The 15,068-nt window shown below is 46.8% G+C and overlaps 1 protein-coding gene across 1 annotated transcript in view; it reads left to right on the top strand.

The window, feature by feature from the left end:
- LOC311195749 (fibronectin type-III domain-containing protein 3a-like) overlaps nucleotides 1-13,734 on the top strand; it is a gene marked incomplete at its 5' end in the record, with an annotated part of 29,721 nt that extends 15,987 nt beyond the window's left edge. The window contains 19 exons of the mRNA XM_084269176.1: nucleotides 105-259; nucleotides 531-590; nucleotides 1,795-1,933; nucleotides 2,721-2,774; nucleotides 3,545-3,666; nucleotides 3,757-3,931; nucleotides 4,186-4,272; nucleotides 4,592-4,730; nucleotides 5,839-5,907; nucleotides 6,131-6,249; nucleotides 6,356-6,461; nucleotides 7,000-7,175; nucleotides 7,877-7,990; nucleotides 8,741-8,890; nucleotides 9,242-9,522; nucleotides 10,294-10,506; nucleotides 10,838-11,004; nucleotides 11,898-12,019; nucleotides 13,337-13,734. Of these exons, the coding sequence (XP_084125302.1) occupies nucleotides 105-259; nucleotides 531-590; nucleotides 1,795-1,933; nucleotides 2,721-2,774; nucleotides 3,545-3,666; nucleotides 3,757-3,931; nucleotides 4,186-4,272; nucleotides 4,592-4,730; nucleotides 5,839-5,907; nucleotides 6,131-6,249; nucleotides 6,356-6,461; nucleotides 7,000-7,175; nucleotides 7,877-7,990; nucleotides 8,741-8,890; nucleotides 9,242-9,522; nucleotides 10,294-10,506; nucleotides 10,838-11,004; nucleotides 11,898-12,019; nucleotides 13,337-13,654 (2,766 nt within the window). The 3' untranslated portion in view covers nucleotides 13,655-13,734. The remainder of the gene's footprint in view (nucleotides 1-104; nucleotides 260-530; nucleotides 591-1,794; nucleotides 1,934-2,720; nucleotides 2,775-3,544; nucleotides 3,667-3,756; nucleotides 3,932-4,185; nucleotides 4,273-4,591; nucleotides 4,731-5,838; nucleotides 5,908-6,130; nucleotides 6,250-6,355; nucleotides 6,462-6,999; nucleotides 7,176-7,876; nucleotides 7,991-8,740; nucleotides 8,891-9,241; nucleotides 9,523-10,293; nucleotides 10,507-10,837; nucleotides 11,005-11,897; nucleotides 12,020-13,336) is intronic.
- Nucleotides 13,735-15,068: the final 1,334 nt, after the last annotated feature.

Here is a 15,068-nt window from a genome sequence, read left to right as displayed (position 1 = left end):
TCCAGTGAGGAACTTCATAGGCAAACTAGCGACACCATGTTATTGACTAATATACCTTTTATTACAGAAAGCAAACTTACTTGCATTATTTATGCTTTTAATAGGTTTCTGATATACAAGCAAGATCAGCCGTTCTGTCCTGGAATCTCCCAGTTAGTTCACAGAATGGAGAGAGCCATAGTCATAGTCCAGCAGCATTTACATTTGAAGTAGCAATATCCAACAGTGGTAAAAATGGAAAATTTAAATCTGTCTATGTGTAAGTTTAGTTTCTTCATTTAAGCACAATACCGATGTTTAAAAACCATTAACCAATGGGCAATCTCTCTATCAGGAGCTGTTTGTTGACTTGCAGACCTACCTCCTTCACGTGAAATAAATTTAAAGTAATATCACTAAAGAGTTACGTGGACAATGGAAAGCTTGAAAATTAAATGTGCACTACGTGGTTTTGCTTTTCAATGAGCTTTTATCCTTTAAAGTAGAAGGAAGAGCTGGAACTCATTATGTTTTTTCTTTCCTTTTCACAGTGGGGAAGAATTAACAATCACACTTCCTGATCTGAGGCCAGCAACTGATTATCATGCCAGGTATGGTTATGGGAATTAAATACCCAGCTCCTTTGCTGATATGTTAATTACAGAGTTACTGTGGCTGCGAGGAAAGGGTGTGATGGGGAATATTCTGCATAAAATATCGTAGCTGTGGACACTACTGTTGCATTCCTTGGAATTTCATAGAACCATCACCTCATTTTCCTCCCTGCCATCTTCTCTGTCTTCTCTTGTTCCTGTGAAATAGGAGCTTTGAGTTATCCTCTGTCGATCAGTTTTAGAACAAGATTGGATTGGGTTAAAGCTGCTTGTAGGCTGATGGCAGGGGCAAATAAAGTAATTCAGGCTTGAAGGTAGCTTTGCAAGTCTGACATGTCAGCTTGATTTGTGAAGTAGCTGTGCTGGGGCGAGAGGAGGAGTAGAAACCGCTTGAAAGGGAGCGAAGTGCTGCAAGGGAACAGGACGTGACATTCAAGAACTGCCACACCGAGTACATAAGAGAAGGTGTTCAACTGGTTGGGGAAAAGACAATCTGGGTAAACAAACCAGAGGAACACTGTGATCCAGTGGTAGAGAGCAGCTCAGTGCTTGGGCACAGTGGGACACAAGTTCTAAGACTTCCTGAAGCAAATTGTTCCTCTTAAACTCCACAAGAGTTCCGTGCGTGTTACGCGCTCGGCTGGCTCCACTTGCACAGGGTAGAGTGTGTGTTTGGTTCGTGGTGCTGCTTTCTGTGCAGCCTGGCTTGCTTTTGCCTACAAGCTATTTGGTCAGGCACTACTTCTGAAAAATGAGTCAAGTCATGGCTGATTTTGAGCCAGGTATTCTGTGTTTGGTAACACTTGTGATGGTTTTCATGGTGGCTCCTGTGTGCACTTTGAAACAGCCCCACTGTGATAGTAATTAATGTAGATGCAGGAGGCCAAATGAGTCCTTGAGATCAGTAAGTGTGCCTGTGGGATGTCTGTCATGCCTCTGTTGTGTGCCTCTGTCTCCCTGAGCATGGAAGGGCCAGGTGTGTTTCCTAGGATGCTGGCAGCTGCCACTAGAACCTGGAGTGACATCATGAACTCACTTCTTGATGCTTCTTTCTGAAAGCAAAGCGTGGAATCATTTCCCGCAGCGTGAGCGGGCTGGTCTCCTTGCTGTAACCACTGCTTGTGATTCCTAAAGCCCACAGCTCTGTCCATCAGCTTCCAGATCCTAATGCAACAACATAACAACTTGTCCTCTTGTTTAGAGTTTCAGCAACCAGCAGTTCCATAAAGGAATCCATCTCTGAAGTGGTGAGCTTCACTACCGAAAGCTGTGAGCCGGACTGCCCGGCCGCGCCGAAGCTCATCAACAGGACCAAAACCAGCCTGAGCCTGCAGTGGAAAGTAAGCACTCTGCTGCTGCTCCTGTGTGTTGTGTTTAGATCCACTTGCTTAGGGAGTGTGCGTGTGCTTTAGGTGTTCTCTTTCACTGGTAACTGTGAAATCATTAGCGTTTCTTCCTCTTCCTTTTGCTGCTGACTCGGCATCTTGCATGATAAAGAGATACAGCTTAAATGTATCTGTGAAGCCTCGTTGGTAATGGTGTTTTCTTGTCTCTTCGTGTTCTTCATGTGACTGTGCTTATATGTGGAAAATGGTTTATGGCTAAATTACTTCAGTTAACTTCCTTGTATAATCTGGACTCAGAAAGTAAAGGATGTTCCCAATTCAGATGTCGTAACAAAGATAAACACTGCCCGTCCGAACGCTTACGTTGGTGAGCACACGGTGTAAGAACACAAGGAAAAGAGCTATAAAAATACAGTCTGTGTTATTCCTATAATGAAACTACTCAAGTTAATCTTCTGAGCTCTCAGAATAAGTAGGAGTAGCAGAGCCACAAGGAATGAGGAGTTAAACTGCTGGGTTTTCCCCTTCTGAACTCGCTTCACTGAGTGTATGTCTGTGCTCGCAGCAGTTTGGATGATCACAAGTGTGTGTGTGTTGGGGGGGAGGCTGCCTGTGTGCCTGCTGCAGATTCCCTTCAGCTCAACATTAACTAGTTCACTTTAAACAGAAGTTGGGAGATATTAATAATTAATTCAGTTGTTATCATGTTTTTAAAGTGCAAAAATGTTTGTGAAGTACAATCATTTGATCTTAACTTTTTTCATTGTTTCTTTATTTTCAGTCCTCAAATGACAATGGTTCCAAAATAACTAATTTTCTTTTAGAATGGGATGAGGTAAGACCTTTTCTAGTGCAAAAATAAAAAAGTTGATGACATCTGTAGCCCAATTATACTTAAAAATACTCTTTGCCTGGGTACATCAGCTATTTTCAGTGCAGCTGCCCTCACAGTTTTAAAGGGACAAGGCAATTAAAAAGCTTGAGCTGAATGACTAGGACTGCAGTAATTCAAGCAGATGGTTCTTTGAGATCCTCTGAGGACAGTATAAAACCCCCTTCCTTGCTCCTGTCATTCAGGGTTACTGTCAGGCGTCCTCTGCATTCAGCCTTGAGGAAAGAAGCCTGAGAGGGGATCTGATCAATGGGTATCAATATCTGAAGGGTGGGACACGGAGACATGGCCAGCCTCTTCTCAGTGTCTGTGGGGACAGGACAAGGGGCGATGGCCTCAAGTTGGAGCACAGGGAGTTCCACACCAATCTGGGGAAGAACTTCTTCCCAGTGAGGGAGCCCTGGGACAGGCTGCCCAGGGGGTGTGGAGTCTCATTCTCTGGAGAGATTCCAGCCCCATCTGGACACTGATCTGTGTGACCTGTTCTAGGGACCCTGCTTTGGCAGGGGGTTGGGCTGATGATCTCTTGAGGTCGCTTCCAACCCCTGTGATTCTGTGACATCAGCTTTTTAGATGCCTTAGGCTTACCGATTATTTTTAATTATGATTGAATTAGTGGTGTGAAATGTGGGAAGGTTCAGAGTGCAGAACTAGCAGGGAGTGTGCAGTCCCTGTGCAAAAAGTGACTCTGAGTCTTCTTGCTTTTTTTCAAGGGGAAGAACAGCCCCTTCAAAGAGTGCTACTATGGGCACCTGAAGCAGTACAAACTCACCAAGCTCTCCCCTTCTACAAAATACTCGCTCAGATTAGCTGCTAAAAACGACATTGGCATGAGGTAACCAACACAACGTGGCATCTCAGTTATTCTCTCCTCTATTATATCTGCTGCTGTTAATTCATTTTGGGCTTAAAACTACCTTTCCAGTGGGTTCAGTGAGACGGTGACGTACTACACAGCAGGAATCGTCCCACCAGCCCCATCACCACCCGTGCTGGTGGAAGCAGGAGTGACCTGGCTGTCGGTGAAGTGGAGCCCACCCAACGGCGTGTCCTCAGAGGACTCTCTCACTTACACTTTAGACATGGAAGAAGAAGGTTCTGTGAGTGCTGGGTTTTGTTACACATAAGAAAAAACCTCCCCAAGAAACAGATAAGCAGCAGTACTTAAACAAAAATTAACTCTGTGTTTTACTTTCAAATTAATACTGCAACAGTTGGCAAGTGCCACGTGTGTTCATGAGACAGGTGAACTTCAAGCTAAAAAAACACCCCAAAACTGATCAATCTGAGCAGGCTTTTCTGTTTAATGTGGAAAACCAGTGACTGCGTTTGTTCTTCTTTCCCTCCTTTCCAGGGTTATGGTTTCCAGCCACAGTACAATGGAGATGAACTCTCATGCACTTTAAGAAATCTTAGGAGGAGTACATCCTATAAGCTTAGGGTTTGTACTTTATTTTGTTCTTAATTTAATTCATTTTTCCTCAAATTTTGCATTTTTGTACACTGTCCACGGAGATGACAGAAATTACCTGCAGTATTTTTGTTGTTATAATACTTTTTGGTGCAATCATAATACAAATCAGAGATTTTTTTTTCACTAGCTGATTTGGGGTTTCTTTGTATTATGTCTCTTTTGTTGGGTTTTTGGTTGGTGGCTTAGGTTTGGGGGGCTTTGCCATGGAAGAACTTTATAAATCAGCAGGATATTACTTGTCATTACATGAATTGCTTCTTATATATTCCTTTCATTCCTTAAATAGCTCTTTGCCTACAACAGTGAAGGAAAAAGTAGTCCCAGCGAGGTGGTAGAACACAGCACCAACCCTGACAAACCGGGGCCGCCGAGTAAGCCAGTTGTAAAGGGCAAGATCCATTCTCACAGCGTGAAAGTTACATGGGGTAGGTGACCGTTTGTAACTGCTGCACCTGAGGGCTGCTTATGTAGGTACAGTCACCCAGTAATGCAAGATAAAAACCAGAGGTGAACTGGGGGTAGTTATTTGAGGGGTGGCCAGCAGGGTCAAGGAGGGGATTGTCCCTCTCTGCTCTGCCCTCGTGAGGCCACAGCTGGAGTTCTGTGTCCAGAGCTGGGGCCCCAATACAAGAAGGATGTGGGACAGTTGGAGAGGGTTCAGAGGAGCCACAAAGATGATCAGAGGGCTGGAGTAGCTCCCCTATGGAGAGAGGCTGAGGGAGCTGGGCTGGTTCAGCCTGGAGAAGAGAAGGCTGTGGGGGGACCTCATTGCAGCCTTCCAGTACCTGAAGGGAGCAGAGAAACAGGAGAGGAATCTGCTGTTTAAAAGAGCAGAGACTGGCAGGACAAGGGGGATGGAGTGAAGCTGGAGGAAGGAAGGTTTAAATTGGCTGTTAAGGGGAAGGTTTTTACAGAGAGAGTGGTGAGGGACTGGAACGGGCTTCCCAGAGAGGGGGTGGGTGCCCCATCCCTGGGGGTGTTCAAGGCCAGGTTGGATGGGGCCCTGGACAACCTTGTGTAGCTCCAGACCTGGAGGTTGGTGTCCCTGCCTGTGGCAGGGGGTTGGAGCTTTGTGATCCGTGGGGTCCCTTCCAACCCATGCCATTCTATGATCTCTCTGCAGATCCTTTTGTTGGAGGAGAAGTACTGAGCATTACCAGAAAAATTACAGCTTGGTTTAATGTCTTCATTAATTTTAGAGCAGCTGCCAGTGCTGTTGTCATGGCCACAGTTGTTGTAGTTTCCAGACTTACAGTGATGTTTAAATAATTTTCATGAGCTCTTTAAAAAAACCCAAATACCTCAGGGATCATACCTGAATCCGATGATGTTTTCCTAGATGCTCCAATTGATTAATAATAGTATGAAACTTTCATTCTGGGAAACGTATTGTGGATATTTTAGGCTGTTTGTGTTCAAGTTGAGTCTTCTACCCTGAAGATGTTCTCCAATCAATTTAATATGTTCTCTGAAAGCAAGATAATGCATCAGTTTTCAGTTGACTGTAATTTATTTGATGTTGATTTCTTTCAGAACCACCCAAAGATAACGGGGGCGCAGACATCTCTAAATACTTTTTGGAAATCTCAGAAGCATCAGTTGGTAAGCAGCTGCCTTCAAGTCCTGACAGATTCCCTGCTCCCTGTGCTGGCCATCCCTGTTCTGTTGCACACACGTGTGTTGGGTTGTGTGTGTTCTCTGCATAATTGATCATTCAAACTTGACTCCATGGCTTGGCCATCTTAACGGTACAAGAGAGTTTTTAAGGATGATTTTCTGCAGAGGTTTTTAATCTGTAAAGTGTTTTCTGTCTGTTTCTCTTCAGGAAGTAAATGGGACACCATATACAGCGGTTCCCAGAGAGAACACGTGTGTGATCATCTCAAGCCTGGCACCTCCTACAGAATGAGGGTGTATTGTGTCAGTAAAGGTGGTGAGAGCCAGGTGAGGGAAAGGAGAAGGTGTTTCCTTTGGAAAACCCCTCTGTGTTTATGCTCTAGTGAAATGTGGCTTTGTCTGCCTGCTCTGAAATAACCTGTATTGCTGCTAGGCTTCTGATGTGATGACTGTTACGACCTCAGCTGTTCCTCCTGGACCGTGTCCCGCCCCGTGCCTGGCAGGCAGAGCTAAGCCCAAGGAAATCGCCCTGCAGTGGGGTAAGCTCCAGTGGCTCTGAGCAAAACACTCCTCTGACTTTAAACATCAAAACACAAATGAGAAATTCGTAGAACTCTTCTGGGGAAAAAAGTTAAAATACATTGATGTAGTCCCTGTCTGTAGTGGTTTTGAGTGTTGCCTTAAAGACCAAGGCTTGCCAACCACCCCAGTTTGGTGCTGCAGGCAAGATACACGTGCCATGAGGCTTGGCACACGTCAGTGGTTTCCAGGTTTGCTGACTGGCAAGTGTTTGGCAACTGAAGAACAACCCTCCTTTTGTCGTCATTACCTGTGAAGGAAACTTATGGAAAACAGCTGAGAAAACATTGGTGAAGGCCATCACAGCCTCCTCAGTAGCTGGGGGGAAGGCAGGCTTCAGAAAGCTGTTAGCTCAGATGGATGATGAAACCCTACCCTCCAGCCTTCAGAGTTCACCTGATTCAACTTTTAGTTTGAGAAGGCTGATGTGAAACTAATTAAGCAATAATTTGTGAAATTAATAGGGGAAAAAAAAACCCACTTGTTTTTATTTCCTAGGCCCACCCTCTGTAGATGGAGGTTCCGACATCACGGAATATGTTGTAGAGATGGCAAACTCTGAGCAAGAGGAACGCAGACAAGTCTATCAGGGTCCAGCATCTGAGTGTGCAGTAAACAACCTGCTTCCAGGGAGAACATACTGCTTCTGGATCCGAGCAGCAAATAAAGTCGGGGTAACCACTGTGCTAATGAGAGCAAAGCTGGCTTGGTTTGTTTTACATGAGAGCGAGCAATGAGCCTCTTGTCTGTGAGGCCTGGTGCTGGTTTGTGGCTTCTGTGTTCTGTTGTAGTTCTGCTAAAGGGGCAAAAGTTCTTAGAGCAGGAGGAAAATTATTTCAAGATGATGTAATAAATCAAGGCTGGAGAGAGACTGAATGTCCCCAGCCAAGGGGATGTTCTCAGGGTTGTGTTTGTGGTGGCTACTGTCAGTGCCTCAGGTAACTGGTCTCCTGGCTGTGGAGAGCTGTGTAAGGCTTGTGCCCAAAGAAACTGCCTCAGCAGCTGGGTGGGGAGGGAGTGGTGGTATGTTCAAATAACACCAGGTTTGGAAAAGGTTGGGAGAAACATGGGTTGTGTAAAAGTCTGAAACGGTACCCAGCAGCTTCAGGAACCAGATCCTGACTACAGGGGAAGGAGGAGTTGGAAAACCACAGCAGTGGGAGGGCTGCAGATACACTGTAGGCACAGGGCCAGGTCCTACAGTAAACTACCTGAAAGGCATTTTAAACTGTGCCGTGAAGCTGAGCACTGAACTCGTCTCCTTGTTCTTCCTCTACCAAGTTAAAAATGGTTTGTTCTCTCCAGCTGGTGCACTTGCACGTGGCTTTCTGCTCTGCTGCTGGTGCTCTGTTCATGCACTTGTGTTTCCTCACAGCTGGGCCCTCACTCTGAGAAGGCAGAGATCTCCACTGCCCCAGGGCCCCCGGATCAGTGTGCCAAACCCCTGATCACCTGTAAAAGCGCAACGTGTGTTGTCGTTTCCTGGGAGGTAGGTTTTTAGGGATTATTTTCTAGTACTGTGCTAATTAATATTTGGTTTTTAGATGTGTAGTGACATCCGTATGATACACAGAAACGGAAGAAACATGGAGTGTTGAGGTGGAATCACAGTATCACAGACTGGTCTGGGTTGGAAGGGACCCCAAGGATCACAGATCTGCAACCCCCTTGCCACAGGCAGGGACACCAACCTCCAGGCCTGGAGCTACACAAGGTTGCCCAGGGCCCTATCCAACCTGGCCTTGAACACCTCCAGGGACAGGGCATCTACCCCCTCTCTGGGCAGCCTTTTCTAGCCACTCACCACTCTCTCTGTAAAAAAACTTTACCCTAATATCTAATTTAAACCTTCCTTCCTTTATTTTAAGTGTGTTTCTCTTTTGGAAATTTTATCAGCTGTGACTTTGCATCTTGGCTGTATAAATTGGGTGAGGCTTAATCCTCCCCTTGGTGTGGCATCAAGTATGGACATGGTTCATCCAAGTGGTAACAGACTGTGAGTCATGAAGTTCTGGTCCGAGCCATGGTGCTGTTACAGCCCTGTGTCCAGACAAAAACCTTCAGCAAGCTGGACTTCAAACCACACCCTTGGCTGTGGTGGAAAAAACCTTGGGTTTCCACCCTGGTGCTTCTCTTCCAGCATCAGTGTAACGAGAGATGGCGGCCGTGTGTTTAATGAGTGTGTTTAATGAGTGTGGGGGTGATGAGCTGAAAGGAGATTTATGGCTTCAACCCGCAGAGTCCAGCGTGCAACGGTGCAGAAATCAGCGACTTCAGGCTGGAGTGGGGACAGGTGGAGGGCTCCATGCACGTGGTTTACACCGGCCCTTGCCAGAGCTACGAAGTGAAAGGTCTCACACCTGCAACCACGTATTACTGCAGGGTCCAGGTACGGCAGCCCCTTGTTCCATGTGCCCACAAACAGGTACATAGAGCTTGTGGAAGAGCTTTGACTAGGGATGGACAGAGTCACACCCTGTCACCTACTAATGCCATGTAGAAGGTAACTGGTAAAATGCTTTCCCTCCTCCCCCAGTCTCTCCTAACAATGTGTTTCTAGAGATGAAATTCCCATCTAACACTACGTAAAACACCAGATATTTGGCCGTGTTTGCATTTTATTTGGGACATTTTCCATTCTCTTCCAAACTGCTTTTAATGGCATGCAGCAGGAGATGTGATAGCTGTGACTGCTGAACCTCCACTTTTTGAACCAAACAGCACGTGGTCTCTCCTTCAGGCTGTGAACGTGGCTGGAGTTGGGTTGTTTGGTGAGACTGGTGTGGTGACCACCCCCCCGTCGGTGCCTGCAGCAGTCTCTGTGCTGCACTTACTTGAAGAAGACCAAGTGGAAACATCTCTTCCTCTATCAACGTGCCTTGCAATCCACTGGGAAGAACCGTGTTGTCATGGCTCAGAGATCACTGGATATAACATAGAGTATGGGGAAAAGCAGCTTGTCACTGTGGGAAGAAACACAAGCCATGTTCTTGAGAACCTGCTGCCTGACGCTCTGTACAGGTGAGGAACCTTTCATCCTTGTATTCTGAATCCACATTTGGAGGACACTTCAGTCAGTAGCTTTGAGGGTAGTGTGTTTTCAGAGCATTTTTCATTTGGGGTACAGACTGGTTCCCTAACTTGGCAACTCTAAACCAAATAAAACTGTCGTAGTTGGATCTCGATGCTCTTGCAGCCAGAGTTAAGACTGCTGGGCTAAGGTTAATACTGTTCTCCCTTGCAGCCAAGGCTTTAGTCTGAGTTTTCTGGGTGTTTTGGTGAGAAGCAGTGCATGTGATGGGGTGATTGCTGATGGTCAGTGCCTCAGCAGGACAGGTGTATGGAGAGGAGCAGAGCAGCTGTTTCAGTGTTCCCTGCTTGGTCTCAGTTAGAGCTCAGTTCAGGTTACAGGTCTTCAGTGAGCAAACACCAAGGTCACAGACTCAGCAGGTTGGAAAAGCCCTTTAAGATCATCAGGTCCAACCATTCCCATCCTATGCTAAACCATATCCCTGAACACCTCACCTACCCTTACAGAAAAGTCCTCAGTGTTCACTTGAATGGTTTCTCTGAACAGAGCAAACCTGAACAATGCTGAGAAGCTTCATTCTGTTCAAAGTGGTGTAATTATGGTGACTTGTTTTGAAGTCACTATAGCTAATTGCTAACTGCATTTTAATTGCTTTATTGTTTGTAGTTACATTCTTTCCAAATTTAACTCTTGCTTTATTACTGAGTGTTTTCTCAGGACTGGGGTAAATTAACTGTGTAGCTGCTCTGATCTGTTTCCAGAATTAGGATACAGGCCATAAACAGCTTTGGAGTCGGTCCCTTCAGTCATTCCATTAAAGCCAAAACGAAACCACTACCTCCTGACCCTCCTCATCTCGAATGCGTGGTCTTCAGCTACCAGAGCCTTAAACTGAAATGGGGTGAAGGTCCTAGCAGAGCTTTAATTCCCAACCCTACCCAGTTCAACTTGCAGATGGAGGACAGGTTTGGCAGGTAAGGTAACCACAGCATTAAGGGTGTTGTCACTTTACAACTTGTTTTAAGTATTCTCACTTGCGTTTGCAGCAGTAAGTTGTGTCCCTCCTTTATTCCCATTTTGGCATCCCATCTTTCAGCCAGAAATACCATGAACTGTTGATGATGATGATAGCAGAGCTTGAGCTGCCCAACATTTGGGGTGCAGCTCAGCAGGGAGCCTGGGCACCCATGCCATGTTGTCACTTTTTTGTGCTTCAGTGAGAAGTGACAATGTCCTGCTTAGCATCAATCACAGATTTTATGTCCATGTCCTGACTTGTCTATATTTGGGTTTTTTTCCTTCCAGGTTTGTTACAGTTTATAATGGTCCTTGTCATACATACAAGGTACAGCGACTCAGTGAATCCACTACATACTATTTTAAAATCCAGGCATATAATGATGCTGGAGAGGGAGAGTTTTCTGAAGTTTACGCTTTCACTACAACTAAATCTCCACCTGCATCTCTCAAAGGTGAGTTTACCCTGCACTAGAAGCACCCACAAACCATTTACCTACCAGATTGACTGCTACACCCCAACTTCCTTCCCTGCCAGCACCTTTCCAGCACTCTTCTGGGGCAGAGCACAGAAACTGGATGTGATGGGCTTTGTCTTGGAGGGCAGTGTGGGAACAGGGCCAGTGTGTGGCTGTCTCCTACGCTGTAGCTCTTCCACCCCTGACAGCAAGGAGACCTCTTTCCACTTGAAAGTCATTTCTCAGGGTTATTGGTTGAAGTTACAACAGTGTGTAGGCAAATGAGAACACAGATAATTCCTCTGATCTTCGCTTTCTGATACAAACAGTAAGGATTGCCTGTGGAGAGTCATTCTGAAGATCAAAATGCTAATTACCTGCAGGAAAATTAGTAGATTCAGCCATGTTTATAACACATAATTTCAGCTCTGGACATATCTGGGCAGTTTCCTTCAGTGATCTGCAGGCACTTACTTGTCTGTGCTGGCCTGAGATGCCAGGAGCTCAGCTGGTCAGCTTGGGACCACAGACAGGTGTGACCTACAAGCACTGCAACAGTCCTGAAGTGCAGCAGAGGAAGAGTGAAATAAACCTCAATGACTGTTCCCTCTGCGTGCCTAAGAGATACAAAGGAAAAACCATAAGCTGTTGGTTACACTGCCCACCTGCTTGCTTAGTACTGAAAGGTTTTCAGTGGAAAATGTGCAAAAGCAAAGTGTGCTGTGAGGAAAGGTCCTTGCTGTCCCTGAGACCGGTGCCCATTTGCTACTTCACTGTGAAAATGAGTCACTAATAACATGATTTTGGTCATTTTCTTCTAGTGGAAAAAACCAGTGAGAGACCATTGTTCTCTTTCTCTAACATGCCAACAAATCACTTCTTTTTTCTAGCACCCAAAGCAAATCAGCTGGAAGAAAACACTTTTGAAATCACATGGGAACCTTTACAGCCGATGAAAGGAGATTCCATTGTTTACATCCTTCAGCTCGCTGCTGGGAGAGAGTTTGATCAGGTACCTCTGAAAAATTACTGCTAATGAAGGTGTTGGAGTTGGAAGGGTCACGTTCTGGTTGGTGATGCTGCTGGCAGGGATGTGTGTTCTCATTTCACAGTCCCCACTGCCAAAGCTCATCGTTCTGCACCTCCCTCAGCTCTTCTCAGTGAGGCTTTTGGTTTGTGAGGGGTGAGGGCAGCTTCCAGTACAGCATCCTGCCGCTCTGCCTCTTCCCAACATCAGAGCTGCCCCAGATTTGAGGTCACACAGTTGTGGGTCCCTGTTGACCTTTTGCTTGTTACTGTAAAAGCAAATGACAGTGCAGGTGGGACTGAGAGTTGTTGGGAGAGTTGCTGATTGAGAGGTGGGTTAGCAGTTTCATCCTGTTCTTCTCCCAAAGGGAACCTTGGCTCTTCCAGTTTTTACAATTTCCAGTCTGAGTTACAGGCAGTGCTCACCCCATGTGACACGGAACAGGAGTTGTGCAGAGCGAGTTCTTATTCTCCTGTGAGTTTCCCAGCCCAGACCTGTCAGCACAGGGTGTAGCAGGAAACCTTGGAAAATAAGGTGGAAACTCTTCAGAAAGAAAAGCAGAGATTTATTTTTTTTTTTTTTGGCCAGCAGGGACAGGGAGGGGATTGTCCCTCTCTGCTCTGCCCTCGTGAGGCCACAGCTGGAGTCTTGTGGCCACAGCTGGGACCCCAATACAAGAAAGATGTGGGACTGTTGGAGAGGGTTCAGAGGAGCCACGAAGATGCTCAGAGGGCTGGAGCACTTCCCCCCCCACCACCCCCCCGAGAGAGGCTGAGGGAGCTGGGCTGGTTCAGCCTGGAGAAGAGAAGGCTGTGGGGGGACCTCATTGCAGCCTTCCAGTCCCTGAAGGGAGCAGAGAAACAGGAGGGGAATTGGCTGTTTAAAAGAGCAGAGACTGGCAGGACAAGGGGGATGGAGTGAAGCTGAAGGAAGGAAGGTTTAAATTAGATATTTGGGGGAAGTTCTTTACAGAGGGAGTGGTGAGGGGCTGGAACAGGCTTCCCAGAGAGGGGGTGGGTGCCCCATCCCTGGGGATGTTCAAGGCCAGGTTGGATGGGGCCCTGGGCAACCTGGTGTAGCTCCAGGCCTGGAGGTTGGTGTCCCTGCCTGTGGCAGGGGGTTGGAGCTCTGTGATCCTTGGGGTCCCTTCCAACCCAGACCAGTCTATGATTCTATGACTTTTATTAAGTTGGCTTGAAGGGAATGACTTCAGGCAGCGCCCGTGGAGCGGAATAGGGAGGATCACGTGCTGCCGAGGGGTGAGTCCCGCGTACCACAGTGGTTCTCTCTCCTCCTCCCCAGGTATACAAGGGACCAGAGACTTCCTTCCGCCTCTCAAGCTTGCAGACAAACTGTGAATACCGGATCCGAGTCTGCGCTGGCCGTCAGTCCCAGGACTCTGCTGGATCACAAGAACTCTATGGCCCCTACAGCCCCAGCACGGTGTTCTCATCTCAGAAGCAGGAGCTGGTTCCGCAGTGCGCCGATCTGACCACGGAGTTGGCGGAGACCAAGAAGACGCTGCGCGAGGAGCGCTTCATCGCCATCGTCCTCCTCTGCGGCTTCGCCGTGGTGGCTACCTTGTTTGCTGTTGTTATTCAGTACTTTGTAATCAAGTAGATGAGAGCCTGTTCTGTACTCAGCTCCTTGTACAGAAGCTGTTTCGGGTATTTATGGTTAGTTCTAATTAAACTCCTAGTTGGAGACGTACGGTTACGTGTGTTTCCACGTTTGCTGCTGGCTAACAGTGAGGCTGGGTTGGCAGATCCTTTCCAAATACTGAACATAGATTTCTTGTAGAAAGGGTAATCCTGGGTCCTCTGTAATCAGGGTTAGCTGTTGATCAAACAGCAAAAAATAAAACCGCCTTACCACGCACGCCGGGGTGTGCGCTCCTCCTCATCCTCTCTCCGAATTGCAAGCGGGGGGGGCCCCGTGACCAGTTAGGGAGAGAAGGTGTTGGTAGAGCAAGTCCTTTCCCAGTACAGCTAGAGCAGTGGTAGTCAATCCGCAGCAGTTAACGGGGTATTGTTGTAGTTGGGTATACGTGACATACAGCAGCACCGATGCTTAGCTTAGAGCAGTCCTGTATTGCAGAACATTAGCATACCACACGTAATACGCTGTAGCAGGAACGCAGAGTAGTGACTTTGACTTAGTGATATTACTACTTTACAGTTATTTTAATACTTGGGATTCAGTAATAATCATTTCCAGCGTTGGAGGGTGCCGGCGTGGCGTTTTGTTGGGGTTTTGGGGGGGTTTTTTATTGAAGAATTTTAATCCAGATGCTAAACCAAACGTGAGCAGGACGGGACGCACGCGCGGCGGCGGCGCTCGCCCGTCCCCAGGCAGAAAAGGCCCCTGGTTTGTATTGTACATTTCGGAACGAAATGCTTTCTGCTGTTGGGGAGCAGCTGTTGGCCCAATCCACATTTCACTCTCAGTGCCTGAGAGAAAAGTAATTTCCTGTGCTTCTGATCCAGTCTCCACAGCGTTTTCAGAAAGGCACAGGTATTGTCTTTAAGGAGAAAGAGTGCATTTATGATAAATGTTACACTATTTGGCTCAAACTGAGCAAATGTTTTTTGTACTATTATTAACCTAAAAATAAGAAGTTCAGACTGCTTTTGGATGCCCTTCTAACTTAATCCCAATGATCAAATTGTACGTGGAAGAGCTCTTTTTAGATAACCTTTCTATGCTGTTTTAAACGACTCGCTGCCCCCGCGGTGGCGGCTTCACATTCCGTTGTTTTCTAGGTGGGGAATGTTCAGTCTGCTATGAACTTTTCTGAAACTCATCCTGTTTGTCTGGGGAGGGGTGGTGTGTGGGGGGGATGGATTATTTCGTGGACACTGTGCACTACATATTGCCTGTTCTTGTTAAATCTGCTTGTGACTTCCTACAGACCAGTCTGACAGCTGTCTTCTTCGTATCAACCAGCTTGAGAGCTGGAACTCATTAAATCCCAAACATGTTTGCAGAGCTGGGGCTTCCTGAGAGCGGTTGGAACACGCCACAGACGTGGACA

Source organism: Gallinula chloropus (genome assembly GCF_964237585.1).
Source record: "Gallinula chloropus genome assembly, chromosome: 11".
In the NCBI taxonomy this organism is placed as follows: Eukaryota; Metazoa; Chordata; class Aves; order Gruiformes; family Rallidae; genus Gallinula; species Gallinula chloropus.
Note: the sequence above shows the minus strand (reverse complement) of the source record. Positions and strands in the feature narration are given on the sequence as shown.